This window comes from Vigna radiata, unplaced genomic scaffold (assembly GCF_000741045.1).
Source record: "Vigna radiata var. radiata cultivar VC1973A unplaced genomic scaffold, Vradiata_ver6 scaffold_403, whole genome shotgun sequence".
NCBI classification, from domain to species: domain Eukaryota; kingdom Viridiplantae; phylum Streptophyta; class Magnoliopsida; order Fabales; family Fabaceae; genus Vigna; species Vigna radiata.
The window spans coordinates 55,805-72,973 of record NW_014541811.1 but is presented as its reverse complement, the minus strand read 5'-3'; the positions used below and the strand labels follow the sequence as shown (position 1 = coordinate 72,973).

Genomic DNA, 17,169 nt, shown 5'->3' with positions numbered 1-17,169 from the left:
TTAATTGACATTTAACAAAATAGGGAAAGAAATGGTCTAATAAATCAAATTATAATAATTATCAGAAAATTGTCCATTAGAAGGAAATCATATTTTTATTGAAACTGAACGCAACAATCAATATATTATTTTTTTAATTATTGCTTGTAATTATTGCCATAATGGTGATTCAAATTATTATCAAATAAAACAAAAATTCAAAAATATTCTATTAATGACTTATGGGCAATTTTCCAAGAAGATCAAATCTTTTTCTTTTCATTTTTTCACGTGCACCCCCCTTTTTTTTCTTTTTCTTCTCTTTTCTTGTCTTTCCTTTTTCCTTTTTTCTCTTTTTTTTTGTGTCTTTCCTTTTTTTTTTACTATTTTTTTTTATTCTTTCTTCGTTTCTTTTTTTTTGTAATTACTTTTTTTTTAAAACAAAATAGTAAAACAGAATAATAAACAAAAGATGAAAGAAAATGAATGAAATAGGACAAGAATAAAAACCAAGTCTCATTATTTAGTCACCCGGATGAAATTGGGTGTTGACACTTAGTCTACTCAACAAATTTTAATTTTTTTTATCAATTAAGTTCAATCACTTTAACTTAGTTTTAAGACTTTTATCCTCTAGAATCAATTATAACAATACTATAATCGATTATTAAGACCTTTTATTCAAATTTTAAAACTAGTAATCGATTACATTAATGATGTAATCGATTTTCAGGAAAGTCATGGCTCCCTTGCACGACTTTGGCACTCCGTAATTGATTACAGATATTTGTAATCGATTACCAATATTTGAAAACATGTGTAGATACATGAATTTAACTTTTTTTTCTAGTGTGTACACGACTTCTTCATTTAAAGTAATGTAAAATTGAACTATTTGTCCATTAAATAAAAAAAATTAGCTAAATAAGTAATATTAAGATGTATTAATGTGATGTGATTGCGTATAAGAAAAAGAAGAAAAAAAATACATGCAAGAGAAATTGAGTAAATGATTATATACTCCACCAAAATCTCATCTCTCAAATGGAAATATCTTTATTACAATGTGAAAATCACTCATTATATAAGTTTGAGAATATATATATATATATATATATATATATATATATATATATATATATATATATATAATTAAGTCTCTCTTCAACATTTATTATATGTGAAAAGTGATTGAAATAGAAACAGACATTTAAATTAATCATTGGTACAGTAAACTAGTGGGAGAATTTTATCAAACATTAATAACACAGTCACGTGTGTAATTTTATTTAATATTTTTAAATTTTTTTAATAATATATATTGAAAATATTGAATTAGTGTGTAGTGACGTTTTTTTTCTCTTTATTATAATTATAGAAAAGGATGCTGTGTTTATAGAAAGTTAATTATATGCAAACTTTTAATGAGGTAAAAAAGTTTAAAAGAGCATTTTTCTAAATATATAAAAGAAATTGTAAGCAATAAGCAATATACAGGAACAAAAAATGTCACAGTATAGAAGCGGATAGACTTGCGACGTGAAGACAAAGGAAGCATACAAATTCAAATTGATTCTCTGTGCCAAGCTGGAAGCTAGGTGAGCCCACAAGCTTATGAGGTGTTACGAATTTGGAAGCCATAGCCATGCAAGGTGAAGAATGTCACCAACTCAGTAACTCATTCACTTACGTGTCTCTCTCTCACTTTCTTCTCTGCCCTATAAATTACAACCCCTGTATCCTTACACTTCATCAACCCCTTCAACACTTCCTTCACTTCAGAATGGCCAGGCCCTTCACGCTTTCTCTTCTTTCTCTTTGCGTGCTGCTCTCTGCCAGGTCATGCTTTGGTAGTAGCTCCAGCACCAACAGGTTCAACCGCTGCCAATTCAACAGCCTCAACGCGCTGAAACCCGACCACCGCGTTGAGACCGACGGTGGTTTGGTCGAGACCTGGAGTTCTAGACACCCTGAGCTGGAATGTGCTGGCGTCACTGCTACCAGACGCACCTTATACCGTAATGGCCTCCAGATGCCATCTTACTCACCTTATTCCCAGATGATCATCGTTATCCAAGGTAATAATAATTTATATTCATCGTTTGTGTTGGATCACACACTAATGTTGCTTGCAGATTGTTATCTATGCTTCCTTTATACTGTTATCTCTCTGCACATTTATGGCTAAAGAGGTTAACTTGTTTGTGTGGGGGTTACAGGAAAGGGAGCATTTGGACTTGCATTATCGGGATGTGCTGAGACATATGAGGAGCCGGCGAAGGAATCTAGTTCCAGTTCGCATAAGCCATCGGACAGCCACCAGAAGATTCATCAGTCCGGTCCAGGTCACGTAATCTTGATTCCCCGTGGTGTTCCTTTTTGGATCTTCAACACTGGCGATGAACCTCTTATTACTGTCACTCTTCTTGACACCGTCAGTGAAGACAACCAGCTTGATCAAAGTCCCAGAGTATGTAATCTTTAACTAGTAGGATTTACTATACTCAACTTCATTTTTCTTTCTTTCACAAATATGTTCCTGTATGTGTGCTAATTTATAAGGGGTGGGTTTTGTAGGAGTTTTACCTTGCTGGTAACCCGGATATAGAGCACCCAGAGGCAATGAAAGAAAAGCAGCAGCAGCAGGCGGAGGAAGAAGGTGGCAACGTGCTCAGTGGCTTCGGAAAACGCTTTTTAGCACGAGCCCTCAACATCGACCAAGACATAGCAAACAAGCTTATCTCTCCGGACGATGAAATGAAGCAGATCGTTAAACTGAAGGAAGGCCTCAGCGTGATCAGCCCCAAGTGGCAAGGACAACAAGAGGATGAAGATGAAGATGACGACGATGAAGATGAAGATGAAGATGAATCTGTGTCTCGTCCTTCACGGCGACCAAGCCACGGAAAGCGTGTACGCAAAGAAGAGGAAAAAGAGGTTGAACCTTATGGAAAGCATGTACACAAAGAGGTGGAAAAGGAGGTTGAACCTCTCCCTCCTCGAAAGCATGTACACAAAGAGGAAGAAAAAGAAATTGAACCACTCCCTCCACGACGATCAAGACATCACCATGATGAGGATGAGGATGAGGATGAGGATGAAGAAGAAAAGCCTCGCCGCACTCGGGGACCAACCCCAAGCCCCAAAGGAGAAGGACACAGAGGGGTGGAAGTGGAGGAGGATGAATCTGATGAGTCAGTGCGACACAAGACCCGCCACGAAAAGAGTTGGAAAGAGCATAGACCAGCACAAGAAGATGTAGAAAGAGGAGAAGCACACGAAGAGTGGGAGACAAGACCAAGTAAAGACAAGCGCCATGGATCAAATGGGCTTGAGGAAACAATCTGCTCCTCAAAGCTTCAATTCAACATTGCTCGCCCTAAATCGGCTGACTTCTACAACCCTAAAGCCGGTCGCATCAAAAACCTCAACAGCCAAAGCTTACCAGCTCTCCGAAACTTCGGACTTAGTGCCCAGTATGTTGTCCTCTACAAGGTACGTATTTCACTTCATCCATATAACTGTTTGTTTTCTAACATACCAGTAATATCTTGTTGGATAGTAATGAAACTTCTCTCGTTCTATCACTTATTTGAACATATTATAGCAACAATGTGTGTTTATATTTTGCATTATTTCCATGCAGAATGGAATCTACTCTCCCCATTGGAATATGGATGCAAACAGTGTGATATACGTGATCCGAGGGCAAGGACAAGTTAGAGTGGTGAACAACGAAGGGATTATGGTGTTCGACGATGAACTAAGTAAGGGACAGTTGCTGGTGGTGCCACAGAACTTTATGGTGGCGGAAGAAGCTGGAGATCAAGGATTTGAGTACGTAGTGTTCAAGACAAACGACAACGCCGTCACCAGCTACCTGAAGGAGACGTTCAGGGCATTCCCTGCTGAGGTTCTTGCCAATATTTACAAGCTAAAACAGAGTCAAGTGTATGACCTCAAGTACAATGGAAACTGGGGCCCTTTGGCAAATCCTGTTCAGTCTCAGGATCAATCATCTTGAACAACAAGCATATCCATGATGGTATATGGCATCTGTGGCCATCTTATGAAATAATAATAAATTTTGCACGTCCAATTAGTAATAATAGTAATAAATAAATAAATAAAAGAATGCCCTATGTACCATCCGAGCAAGCTTTTGTTAAATCTGAGTGGTTCTCTACACTCATGAGAGATTATGTACCTTTGAATCGCCTTTATTAATTTCAAGTTTTGCCTTTATTCCTTGCCTTGGTGTTTTTCTTTCTTTCCTTCGTGGACAAGTTTCGATTGTGTTTATGTTCGAGTTTACAATCCCTAATTTAATGTTCTAATCAATTTTATATTTTAAAAAATTAAACACTAGTTATAAATTGAAAAAGAAACGGTGATATAATCACCTAATATTTTTGTGTCGATGGAGGACTTGGGTTGAATATAAATGGAAGATAATTAAAACCTTTGCCAATGTTTTGAACATTCTGGTGTTTTATCATATTTGAATAAAATTCATCTGCTGAGGCAATAAAGTCAGCACTATAACCAAATTATCTTTCAGTTTAATATATAAACATATATAAATGAATGTTTTAATTTTGTAGTAAATTCATAAAATGCGTGGAACACCAACTATAATTTACAACATAAGACAGTTTGTTCATTCTTAGATTTTATTTTTATCGTTACCATGGGTCTTTTAAAAAGAAAAATAATGATCATAACTTATAATAATAAAAGATTCAATTTTATTAATCAAATACATAGTGACTAACCTTTATCAATAAATAATACATACCTATTGTTGAAATTTGTATTTACTTTACCTAACTAATTTTTAAATTAAAATTAAGAAATTACAAAGAAATAATTAATACACAAAATCCACTCATTCAAAATAAAATTATTGAATAAATATTTAAGATAAAATCAGTCTAATAATAAGACAATAATTATAACTTTAATTATAGAATAAGTCTAAAAGCCTAGACATTAGAATTAGAATGTAACAAGAGTAGATACTTTTTTTTTCTCTATTCACATGCATGAGTTGAAATTGTACTCTTATTTTTGTGTCTATGTTTGCATGTACATAATTCTTGAATAATTCTTGAATTCTTGTTTTGCGTGATGGAATCTCTTATGAGAATCTTTTATGAGACATGCTGTTGATGAATGGTTTTGTATCTTAATCTTGCTTATATTGTATTAAAATCGGAGTGTTTAATGAGACTTTCTATTCATACGTTGTATCTTGATCATGGAGTTGTTAGAATATTCTGTGTTCGTGAAGTTATTTTAGATCTTTTGAGTTAGTGTATCATATAGAAAATAAGGAAAGCTATAGAAAATGAGTTGAATATTGCGAATTAGAATTTGTAAAATATGATATGTTATGTGATAAAATTGAAGTTGTTAGAATGTGTGTTGGTGAAGTTATTTTAGATCTCTTGAGTTAAAATCATCTAGAAAATAAGGGGAGCTATAACATATGAGTTGAATATTGTGAATTAGAATCGATTTGTAAAATATGATATGTTATGTAATGAAATTGAAGTGTATTTGTTGTAGTGTTGAATGAGAATAAGATTGGTTGTTGTAAGAGTATTTTAATTACTAAGTTGGGTGTTGAACTTTTTTTAATGAGTTTTTTTTGTTTATTTGAGAATATGAAATCATTATTTGTTTATTTTAAGTGGTTTGAATTGGTTGAAGTTAAAGTGAGTTAATGTATTGAGTTTAAGTCTAATATGACATTTTAAATATGTTTTGAACTAATCACTAAGTCAGAAATATAAATTTGATCAATTGAGTAGGTTTCAAGTGTTGTAAAAAGTTGACAGAATCATGAATAGAACTTTTTGAGGCATGTAGAGTTACTGTCCTTAAGGACTTATCCGCGGTGTGTTGCACAAGTCTCCCAATATACAACAGGAACTTTCCAGAATTTCTGAGGATCTCAGAGCTAGCAAAGATTTCTAAAAAAGTATAAAATAACCCAGAATATTTTTAGAAGAGGAAAGAGAATGAAACTAAGAAGAAAGAAGAATGAGAAAGACTGAACTTGGTGTGTTTTGGAATGAAGGAAGTGCTCCCTATTTATAGAGCTAGGAGAGAATAAAATAAATAAAGGAAATTAAAAATCATAAATTATTAACGTTGAAAATTAATTCACCTTTAAAAATTTGAATGTTGGCACAAATATTATTGTTTGCCAATTAATAAAAAATATGAACATGGTAAACTAACGTTACAAACCTACATTCTTTTGCAATAATTATATATATAATAACAATCCCCCACATATTGCAAAAGAAGTTGAAAAAAAAAAAATTTGACTCAAATAGTTCAAACTTAAAAGAAAGATAAGAAACTTTTATTTTGGGTCTCAAAGGATGTAATGCATCAGAGCTTGTATAGCAAGTTATATGAACCTGTCTTAGATTTAGAAACTTAACACACAATGTAATTGGTATAGCAAGCTATATGAACCAAAGACACTTGACGTGTGTCAGAGGTTTATCAATGACAATACACCCCCACAATCCTTGTTGTTATCGTTGTGTTGCGCTTACTAGGTCATGCGTGTGCCCGATATTCATGAGTGCTCTAGAAATCATGCAAGCAACCCGACTTGACACTCATATAGGTGATTTCATCAAGTGTATGCTGCAAATCATACACCACCCATAAAGGATATGAAAATCATTAAACACTTTATTAAAACTAAAATTATTTCTCCACATAGAATTTTAATGACAAAGTTTAACCTCTCAATAATGTAATCTCTAGCACTTTCACACACACCATAGGAATGGCCATATTTGATTTAAATGACAAAGTGACTTGTTTTTACCCATATGAACCTTATTCATGGGATCTCCAATCACAAAGGTTGGGTTACCATCACTTGTTTATTTGCCAGTGGCTTAAGTCTCATTCCCCTCGATGTTTCTAATATCATTTGTCTTCCTAGGGGTTTTGTCAGAGGATCTGCTATATTTCGTTCTGACTTCACATAACCAATGGAAATAGTTCCACTCTTTAGCAGCTACTTCACCAAATTGTGTCTCAAATGGATATGTCTATTCTTTCCATTGTAATTCTTGTTTTTAGCTATAACTATTTTCGATTGGCAATCACAGTGTATTAATACCGATGAGGTTGGTTTCATTTCTAGTGGAATGTTCACTAAGAAGTTTTTCAACCACTCAGCCTCATTACCAACCATCTCTAGAGCAACAAACTCAGATTTCATTGTTGATCTAGCAATAATTGTTTGCCTGGTTGATCTCCATGTAATCGCACCACCCCTAACTGTGAATACATAACCACTGGTGGATTTTGTCTCATCTGAATCAGAGATCCAATTAGCATCACTGTACCCTTCTAATACAAAGGGAAATCCACTATATTCAATGGCATAATCCATTGAACCTCTTAAGTATCTCATAAGCCTAACAAGTGTACCCCAATGTTATTGATTTGAACATTGGGTGTACCTACTCAGTCTACCTACTGCATAAGCAATATCAGGTCTAGAAAAGCTCATCAGGTGTAGTAAGCTCCCAATTATCTAGGCATACTGAGGTTGAGATAATGATTTCCCTCTATTTTTCATTAATTTAGAGTTAGCATCATAAGGGGTACTCACGGTTTTGAAATCATAATACCCAAACTTCTTATGAAGTTTCTCAATGTATTGTTCTTGGGATAGTAATATATCATCTCACTTCCTTATGATTCTAATACCTAAAATCACATTGGCTTCACCCATGTCTTTCATTTCAAATTTTGATCCTAGAAACAATTTAGTTCTAGCGACAATCTCATTGCATGTACCAAAGATTAACATGTCATCCACATACAAACATATAATGACACAATCACCGTTTTCAGATTTAGAGTACACACATTTATAAGCATCATTAGGTGAAAAACCATCACAAAGCAACACATTATCAAGTTTTTCATGCCAATGTTTTGGTGCTTGTTTCAACCCATACAAAGATTTTAAAAGTTTACAAACTTTATTCTCTTGACCACGTACAACACACCTTTCAGGTTGAGTCATATATCCTCTAAATCACCATTCAAAATGACAGTTTTAACATTCATCTGATGTATTACTAGTTTATGGATAGCTGCTAGAGCTAACAACACTCGGTAAAGGAAATCCTAGTCACTGGAGCAAAAGTATCAAAGTAATTTATGTTAGGTTTTTTAGTAAAGCCTTTTGCTACTAATCTTGCCTTATATTTTTTTATGGATCCATCAGGGTGATATTTCTTCTAAAAGATCCACTTACAACCAATGGGTTTTGCTCCTTTAGGCAAATCTACTAAAGTCCAAGTATTGTTTTTCTAAATTGATTCAATTTTAGTCCTAATGGCCTTATCCCACTGTTTTGCATCAGGAGCACTAGTAGCTTCTACAAAGCTTGTTGGATCACTATCAACAAGATAAGTATAAAGTCATCTCCAAAGGAAGTTTCCTTACTCTATCTTTTACTTCTTCTCAAATCCTCATTCATGGTATCACTATTATTATTATCATCAACAGGTTGAGACATTTCACTAACCTTTAAGGGAAACACATGTTTAAAATACTCAACATTTTTTCGTCTCCATTATAGATCTCTCAAGTATGTTACTTTTAACAACTAGAAACCTATAGGCATCACTATGTTCATCATAACCTAAGAACATACAATCAGAGTTTTTAGAGCCTATTTTCCTTTTCTTAGGATCGGGTATCATTACCTTAGCTAGGCACCCCCACACTCTTAGATATTTAAGGTTAGGTTGATAACATTTCCACAACTCATAAGGAGTTTTACCGGTTTTCTTATGGGGTATTCTATTTTGTAAAAAACACGCAGTAAGCAAGGCTTCTCCCCAAAGGATATCAAGTGCACCAGAACTAACAAGTATAACATTCATCATTTCCTTAAGGGTTCTATTTTTCCTCTCAGCTACTCCATTAGACTCGGGTGAATATGGTGGGGTCACTTCATGGATAATTCCTTCTTTAACACAAAAGTCATTAAAGAGCGCATACTCACCACCTTTATTTGATCTAATCCTCTTAATCTTCTTATTCAATTGATTTTCTACTTTTGCTTTATAGGTTAAAAACACATCAAAGGACTCATCTTTATGTTTGATTAAGTAAACTTTGGTGTATCTAGAATAATCATCTATAAAGGTCACAAAATAATTTTTACCTCCTCTAGACATAGTTTGTTTTAAATCAGCTATATCAGTATGAATTAACCTTAACAGCTCAGTTTGACGTTCTACAGAAAAACATGTTTTCTTTATGATTTTAGATTCTACACATATCTCACACTTACTACTTTGTTTATCATGCATATTAATTAATCCTAGTCGTTGTAATTTAAAACATACGAGGAATTCACATGTCCTAATCTAGCATGCCATATATCATACGAGTCAACAATATAAGCAGAAGAACTTGATTCATTAATATTTTCATAAACATTTTAGAATGAAGAGTCCTTGATCACAATATCTCTTCCCCATGAAAACATTATTTTTTGTCATAATGATCTTGTCAGACTCAAATGATACTTTAACCCCCACCTTTCCTAATAGTGTTACAGAGATTAAATTAATTCTGATTGATGGCACATGTAGCACATCACTCAAGGCCAGAGTCTTTCCATATGTGAGTTCGAGAAGAACTTTTCCTTTTCCCAGAACAAGAGTGGTGTTGGAATCACCGAGGTAGACGTGTTCTTCTCCAACCCCTACACTAATATAAGAGGTAAAGACACTTCTGTTCACACAATATGCCTGGTAGCACTAGAGTCTACCACCCACTTGCTCACATTGGTCATCATATTTACTTGAGAAACGACCGCATCAATAATGTCATCTCCTTCGGCTGTGTTGGCCCTAGGAGGATTGTTGTTTCTCGCTCTGCGCCTGCACTGTGGTGCATGATGGCCCGGCTTCGCACATACGAAGCATTTTCCTTTCTTCTTGAAGGTGGGTTTAGATTTATTAGGACGGGATTTAAGAAAATTATTTTTCCTTTTGTGGTCAAGTTTGTGTTCGTACCTTTTGGGAGTCGGTCTTACTTCTACCATATATGCTTTTGCAGATAAAGCTTTAGCCCTTGTAGTAGCAAACTCCTTCATGTTGGTATCTTCAATTATTATGTGTGTAATGAGTTCTGGTGGAGACATATGTTTGTGTCTGTGTTTCAACTGTTGTTTGTAATCTGTCCAGGATGGCGGCAATTTCTCGATCAGAAGTTCTGAAACAAATTCATCCGGTAGTAGAATATTTTCTGCTTTGATATCTTCTATCAACTTGTGGTACTCATTGATTTGGATTTTTATGTCCTTGTCTTTAATCATCTCTCAACGGTAGTAGTTCCCTATGAAAAAACTTTGTCTGACGACATCTTCGGCAGTGTATTTGAGAATCAACGAGTCCCAAATGTCATTTTCTTCCTTGTAGGAACAATACACATCGAACAAATCATTAGAAAGTGCACTAAGAAGAGTGTGTCGGCATACCTTGTTCTCTTACGTCCACTCTTCAACCAGTTCTGAGTTTGAAGGAAAAGTAGAGTTGGGCTGCGGAGATGAAATAGCAGCAACAACTCCATACATGTCTAAAAGGGTGGAAACGCGTTCTTGCCAGCGTCGGAAGTTCTCTCCAGAGAAAACTTCAATTTTTGACACGTTCGGAAGTCATTTTGCGAAGACCGTCTGGGTTCCGAGAACAATGGTTTGGCTCTCTGAAGGCATGTTGTTGACGTCAGCCATAAGACCTTAAGATTGTTGACAAAGTTGACAAAATCACGAACAAAATTTTCTGAGGCATGTAGAGTCACAGTCATTAAGGACTTACTCGCGCTGTGTTGTTCAAGTCCTCCAGGATACAACAGGAACTTCCCAGAATTTTTGAGGATCTCAGAACTAGTAAGGATCTCTAAAAAGAGTATAAAACCTAGAATATTTTTAAAAGAGGAAAGAGAATGGAACTAAGAAGAGAGGAGAATGAGAAATATTGAACTTGGTTTGTTTTGGAATGGAGGAAGTGCTCCCTATTTATAGAGCTAGCAGAGAATATAATAAATGAAGAAAATTAAAAATCATAAATTATTAATGTTGAAATTAATTGACCTTTAAAAATTTGAACGTTGGTACAAATATTATTGTTTTCCAATTAATAAAAAATATGATCATTGTAAACTAACGTTACAAACCTACATTTTTTTACAATAATTATAATATATTATAACATTAAGTACAATTAGAGCATACACATTGTTTGGTATAGTGCTAAGCATCAGTTTCGCAATTGAGCAAACTAAAATGCGAATGGTATGACACTAAGCAGTGGTAGGGCACTGCTAAGAGTCAATTACCACTGCAAATTTGGAGCTTAATTCATGATAATTTTCTAAACGATGGATTTGTTGCGCTGAGCACGAGAAAAATCAAGACTTTTGGTGCTAAGTGCCACATCTAACGCTAAGCGCCACATCTGACACTAAGCGCTCCTTGTTGCAAAGCCAATGTAGATTTTTATGTGATTTTCTGATTCTTCCTGTTTTAAGTGGTTTGTATAAATTGATTTCATGTTTAACTTGGATTGATTGATGTTTATTAGTTGTAAATTTGATTGTAATTATGGATGATATGTATTGTGAGAAAAATTTCAACGAAAGATTTTATGTCTTGAGAGACAAAATTTCAGAAAGAGATATCCTGATATTCTATCAACCATTCAATTCCTGTAAAGATGAATAAGGTGTGAGAGAGAATGACACGAGGTTTTTACCCTATACTTTTGGTCTCGGGTGTGAAAAATTAACCTCGTGAATAGTAAAGTGATAACCCTGTGTTTATAGCTCTAGAATATAAATACTATTATGGACCTTCACTGAAATTCTATGTCAAGACATGCATTTTAATAAATTGAGTCTAAATTCATATGTTTGTATGTTATAAAAGATGTGAAATACGATGTATAATGATTGAATATATTCTATGTTTTAAATTGATATAATGATATTTCTTTTGAATAGTAGCTTATTCCTTAGTCTTTTCTTTTGGTTTTTCTTTCTTATGTGAGAAAATAAAGGATGGTATTGAATGATCTTCTACTTTTATAGTTTATTTTTGAAAGACTTACTCTAATGTTTTTGTTGACCTTATATATATATATATATATATATATATATATATATATATATATATATATATATATATATATATATATATATATATATTAATTATGTTAGTCTAATTTTTAATTTAGATAACTATTTGATATTTTGTGTATAAATTATTAAAATATTTTATATTTTATTTAATAGTTTATAATATTAAATAACATGTTACAATAAATATTTAAAATATTAAGAATTATGAAAATTTAATAGCTATATATCATCGATAATTAAATGATACATAATTAAAGTTAAACCTAAAATAAAATTTGAAAAAAAAAAAGTTTGTAAGATTTTGACACCACAACATCCTTCCTTCCCGTCTCTTCTGCCTTTGAAGCTGCTTCCTTCCCCCAAATTGCGATTCATTCATATGCATTTATAATTTGTTGTCAAAACTGCGTTCTTATAATATCACGATCCTTTATAATTCTCCCAATCCCCCAATATGACCAGTGATTTCCGAATCTCCTAAATCTCCAATGATTCCATGTCCCTAACTTCGTCTTCGACTATCCCTCCAAAACATTGCTGTCAGTTATGTCTCTTTATCTTTGTCTTTCTCGTTCGCCTCTCTCCTGCTTGTTTTCCTTTGTTGGATCCTCTTTGTAGGTATTCTTTTTGTTTCTTGAAATTAATGGGTTAAAGATGGGGAGATTTGGTGTTTCCCACATTTGGCTTTGACGTTATAGTTAGTGGTGCAGAAGCAGAACAAACCTTAAGATGAGTAACTTTAGGGTCTTTGCGTCAAGTCAGGGGTGTTGGTCTTTGAGGATGAGTGTTATTGTTAAAGTGTAATGCAAATTCTAGAAGAATGGAGAAGCTCCTAGGAAAAAAGAGTTAGAATGTAAATTGGGCCTAAAAGATAAAAGCCCAAGACTAGTGAAGGCCCAAAACTAAAGAAGGTCCAAAATAGAATTCTAGAAATATCCTATCTAGAAGGATTCTAGAATGATNTATAAAAATATCTAGGGATGCTTATCCATTAGATTTATCTAGATAAGTTTAGAATTATAAGAATATTTTAGAAAACTCTAGAAGATGAATAATGACCCTTAGATTAATGTTGTGGTGGCAAGATCCTAACCATTGGTTAAGGAGGTGCCACTAGTATAAATAGGGGTGATTGGATCATTTGTAAGCAAGCAAAATAAGAAGCCAACATCTACAACAACTAAGACAACTACTACACTTCTTCCAACTACTACTTCTACATCCTACTATCTCTACATTTTCTCTACCTTATCAACTACTCCTTTCACAACCTTTAAATACTAACAGTTATGAATTAGTGTATCGGTCTAAGAATGAATTAGATACTTATCTGCTTATGGTCTAGTCTCATCCTAATAGACGCTTAGACTACTTGGAATTCTTGTTGATGATCAATGGGGAATGGTTTTCTTCTTCATTCTAGCTTTCGTACTTGATATTAATTGATTTTATTCAAACTGCGCTTGAAATATTTTGGGTAATTTCTGGTATTAGGAGTTTGTAGTTGCTTTATTCAAACTGTAGTTATTTGTGATATTTGAGTGTAAACTCAAATGAGTTCATTTGTTCTTATTATATCGTTGATCCAGTTTCAGACAGGTTCTAGACAAACTAGCATTATTTGTTGATAAGTGAACTTTTAATTGTTGCTTCCTTTCTCCCTATTTTTGGTTTGTATGGTGGAGGCTGCAAAATCCTTTCAAGCTGTCTTGGTATCTTTTAAGATTTCAACAAATCATAATGTCATATTAGAAGAATTTTGTTGTGGAATAGCTCACAAATTCACTAAGAATAGTCTACCATACAAATAACTTAGAAAGATAGAGCACACCGCAAGTTCTATAGAAGGTGCACTAGACAAAACAAGAAGAACAACCACAAACAAGATTGATGTGGTACAACTGAAGTGTCACTGGATTTTAATCTATGTCCGCGAAAAAAAAAAAAAGATACTACTACAAAGATTACAACTTAGAAGTTTATCTCTCATAATAAACTCTCGCCCAAGACAACTAAAACATTATACAACTCTAAAGTTAACCTCATACAGAGGTTATAAGGTTCTATTTATAGTGCAAGTTCATTATAATTGACCAAGCACGAAACACACCTATAATCAGATATGAAGACACGTGAATAATTCTTCTAATACAGAACTAGGTGATCGCTAGACGAATATCCCATAGGTCGAAAAACAAACTGTACATGCTTCAATAAACCATACAAGACTAGTCGTCTCATCTTCATGTACTATATGTATGATCTCTTGCTTGTAATTATTGGGTTGTCTAACCATGATAGTTGTCTAAAATCCTTAGACAAGATCATACTAAGCTAGTTGTTACAAATTGTGTGTCAAAACTAGAGAAGCAATAAGATTGTAGAGTTTATTCGTTATTGGATTTGCTAGAGTGGATTGTTGATTGCATTCTTGAGTGTCTAGATCTACTGTTGCCCAAGTGTGTACCAGTTTGAGGGACAAAACCAAAAGTGATGATTCAAACCTTTAGTACGTATATATTATGATACACGTTTCGTATCACACGATACGATACAATTCACAAACCCCATGATTGAAAGAAAATATTTCTAAGATGTTCATCCTACATCAAGTCAAGTTCTCCACCATCTCTAACACCTCTGAGTGACTTAATCTGACTGGGTATATATAAAGGGGGATTGACTCTCTCTTTTGCAGCCATGTATTTTTCTTTCAAAATGCTGTTCTAATTTGCTTCACTATTATCTCAACTTCACGCAACTTTTCCAAGCCAGTTTTTTTGTCTTTTTAGACACCTTTGTACTAATGTCATTAACTTGAGCATCTAAAGTGGTACCTGGATTAAGATGGTTTCTTTATTCTAGGTTCAACCCCAACAACTTTGAGGTCATCCTTTGTTGTGCCAAATTCCCTTACTCTTTCTTATCAGAATCTTGATTAGGATTGAGATGGTTATGATGGAAAGAAATCCCTGTGCCTTCTTTCGATATTGCTAATCCCAGTCCAACCCCATGCATATTCCACTCCCTCTATCACGTGCAAATTCCACAACACTGTGTGTTTGAGATACAAAAAGTTGAAGAATGAATGGAACATAATAACACATGCAGTTAAAAGGTGAAATAATAGTTGCATCCTGATAAGACTACAATGGTTTATGTTAAGAGGAAGGTGGTTAAAAATAAAACATAGTGTTGTAATTTGAGATAATATCTTTAGAATCTTCCTAATTAGAGCAAATAGATATATAATATTTTATTTTATTTTATTTTTTCTTAGGTTTCCTAGTTTCCCTATTTCCCTATTTAGAAGAACTAGATTATTACAAATAGAAGGTTTGAGAATGTATTTTTCATGATTGAGAATAATAATAAGTTTCATTTTCAACTCATAAGTTGTTAGTGGTTAGGTGGTTCGGGTTGTTGTAAGTCTCCTTAAGGGGAAGACCATATATAGGAGGGGTGGTGTCTTTTAGAAGGTACGAATTTTGTATTTGAAGAGGCTGGATAGGATTAGTGACATCCTATGTGAAGGGAAACATTATCCCTTAGTGGTTTTTGTGTGCTTGTGTTGGAATAATAAGATTGTTTTCTAGTGTTGAGATTATCAATACTGGTGTTTGTGGATGGAAACTCTGAACGTTTTCGGCTTCTTGTCACCAAAAACCTAATATTTGGTCTGACTTGCCGGATCAAGGAGAGGTAGGATCATGGAGGGGAGAGTAAATACTCTTTTTTGAGAGATAGGCCGGTGAACAAGGAAAAGCCATGACGGAAATGAAAGATAATATGCAAGAATTAAGGGAAAACATTCAAGAAATAAAAGAAAGGATGTGAAAGTCTAAAATTCATGAGAGGGGATCAAAATGCAGCCAGAACTTTGTTAATGGAGGGAAAAGGGATGAAAGGAAGAACCAGTGGAAGAATCTGAGGGGTAAGAGGAGGAAATGCAAAAGTGTTAGATGAAAAGGGTAGGATTACTCTCTTTTGAAGGAACAAATCCGATGGGATGGATAACAAGAGTAGAAAAGTTCTTTGTAATCCAGAACATTTCGTTTAAAGAAAAAATTCGCTTGGCATTCATTAGTATGGAAGGAGGGGCCAACCATTGGTTTAGATTCGGTTTAGATTCTGGAAAAAGAAGGTCAAGACTCCTTCTTGGGAGGAGTTGATAGAAGCGTTGATCAGGAGGTTTAGGGGAAGAGAAAGGTATTCTGTCTTTGAGAATTTGGTAGCCTTAAGACAGAATGGGGAAGTGGAAGAATGCATTAAGGAATTTGAGATGCTGGTTTCTCAAACATCAGAACTGTCAGAAGAACAACTCCTCCTAGGGTATTTCTTTGTAGGGCTGCAGTGTGAAGTTAGAAGCCAAATCAGGCCTCATAACCCCAAAGATTTAATAAGAGCTATGGAAATAGCTAGGGACGTGGAAGAGGTAACGAAGGAGACTAGATCAATAGGAGGAGGGACAAATTGAAACAACAACTCATTGTTTCGGTATCAAGGAGGAATGAGGACAGTATCTAGAACGAAAACGTTCAAGGGCGCAAGGAGTGGTCAAGGGACCTCTAGCAACATTATCATTGCTACGAAAGAGGGAGAAGGAACCTCTATTGGCTCCAAGATGGGAGGAAATACAGTGAGGGAAAGCAGGAGTAGGGGAGTACGAAATCTACCTTACCCATAACACATTAGGAGAAGGGAGGAAGTGATGAGGTGATTTCATTGTGGAGGGGCGTATAGCCCTAGACATTATTGTAATTTGAGATAATATCTTTAGAATCTTCCTAATTAGAGGAAATATATACATAATCTTTTATTTTATTTTATTTTCTCTAGATTTCCTAGTTTCCCTATTTCCCATTTTAGGAGAATTAGATTATTACAAACAGAGGGTATCAGAATGTATTTTCAATGATTTGAATAATAAATCAGTGTTATTTTCCACTATAAATGCCCAAAAAAGAATATACGAGTGCTAAT

General features: G+C 34.2%; 1 protein-coding gene across 1 annotated transcript; it reads left to right on the top strand.

The window, feature by feature from the left end:
- The first annotated feature begins 1,715 nt into the window (after positions 1-1,715).
- LOC106778327 (glycinin G4) lies at positions 1,716-4,229 on the top strand. The gene is made up of 4 exons (XM_014666272.2): positions 1,716-2,057; positions 2,199-2,449; positions 2,557-3,474; positions 3,626-4,229. The coding sequence occupies exons 1-4, from the start codon at positions 1,763-1,765 to the stop codon at positions 4,001-4,003; spliced, it is 1,842 nt and encodes a 613-aa protein (XP_014521758.1). The 5' UTR covers positions 1,716-1,762; the 3' UTR covers positions 4,004-4,229.
- The last annotated feature ends 12,940 nt before the right edge of the window (positions 4,230-17,169 follow it).

Coding starts and splice junctions, on each gene's coding strand:
- LOC106778327 (XM_014666272.2), top strand. CDS start 1,763: ATGGCCAGGCCCTTCACGCTTTCTCTTCTTTCTCTTTGCGTGCTGCTC. Junction 2,450..2,556: donor AGCTTGATCAAAGTCCCAGA/GTATGTAATCTT, acceptor TGGGTTTTGTAG/GAGTTTTACCTTGCTGGTAA. Junction 3,475..3,625: donor AGTATGTTGTCCTCTACAAG/GTACGTATTTCA, acceptor ATTTCCATGCAG/AATGGAATCTACTCTCCCCA.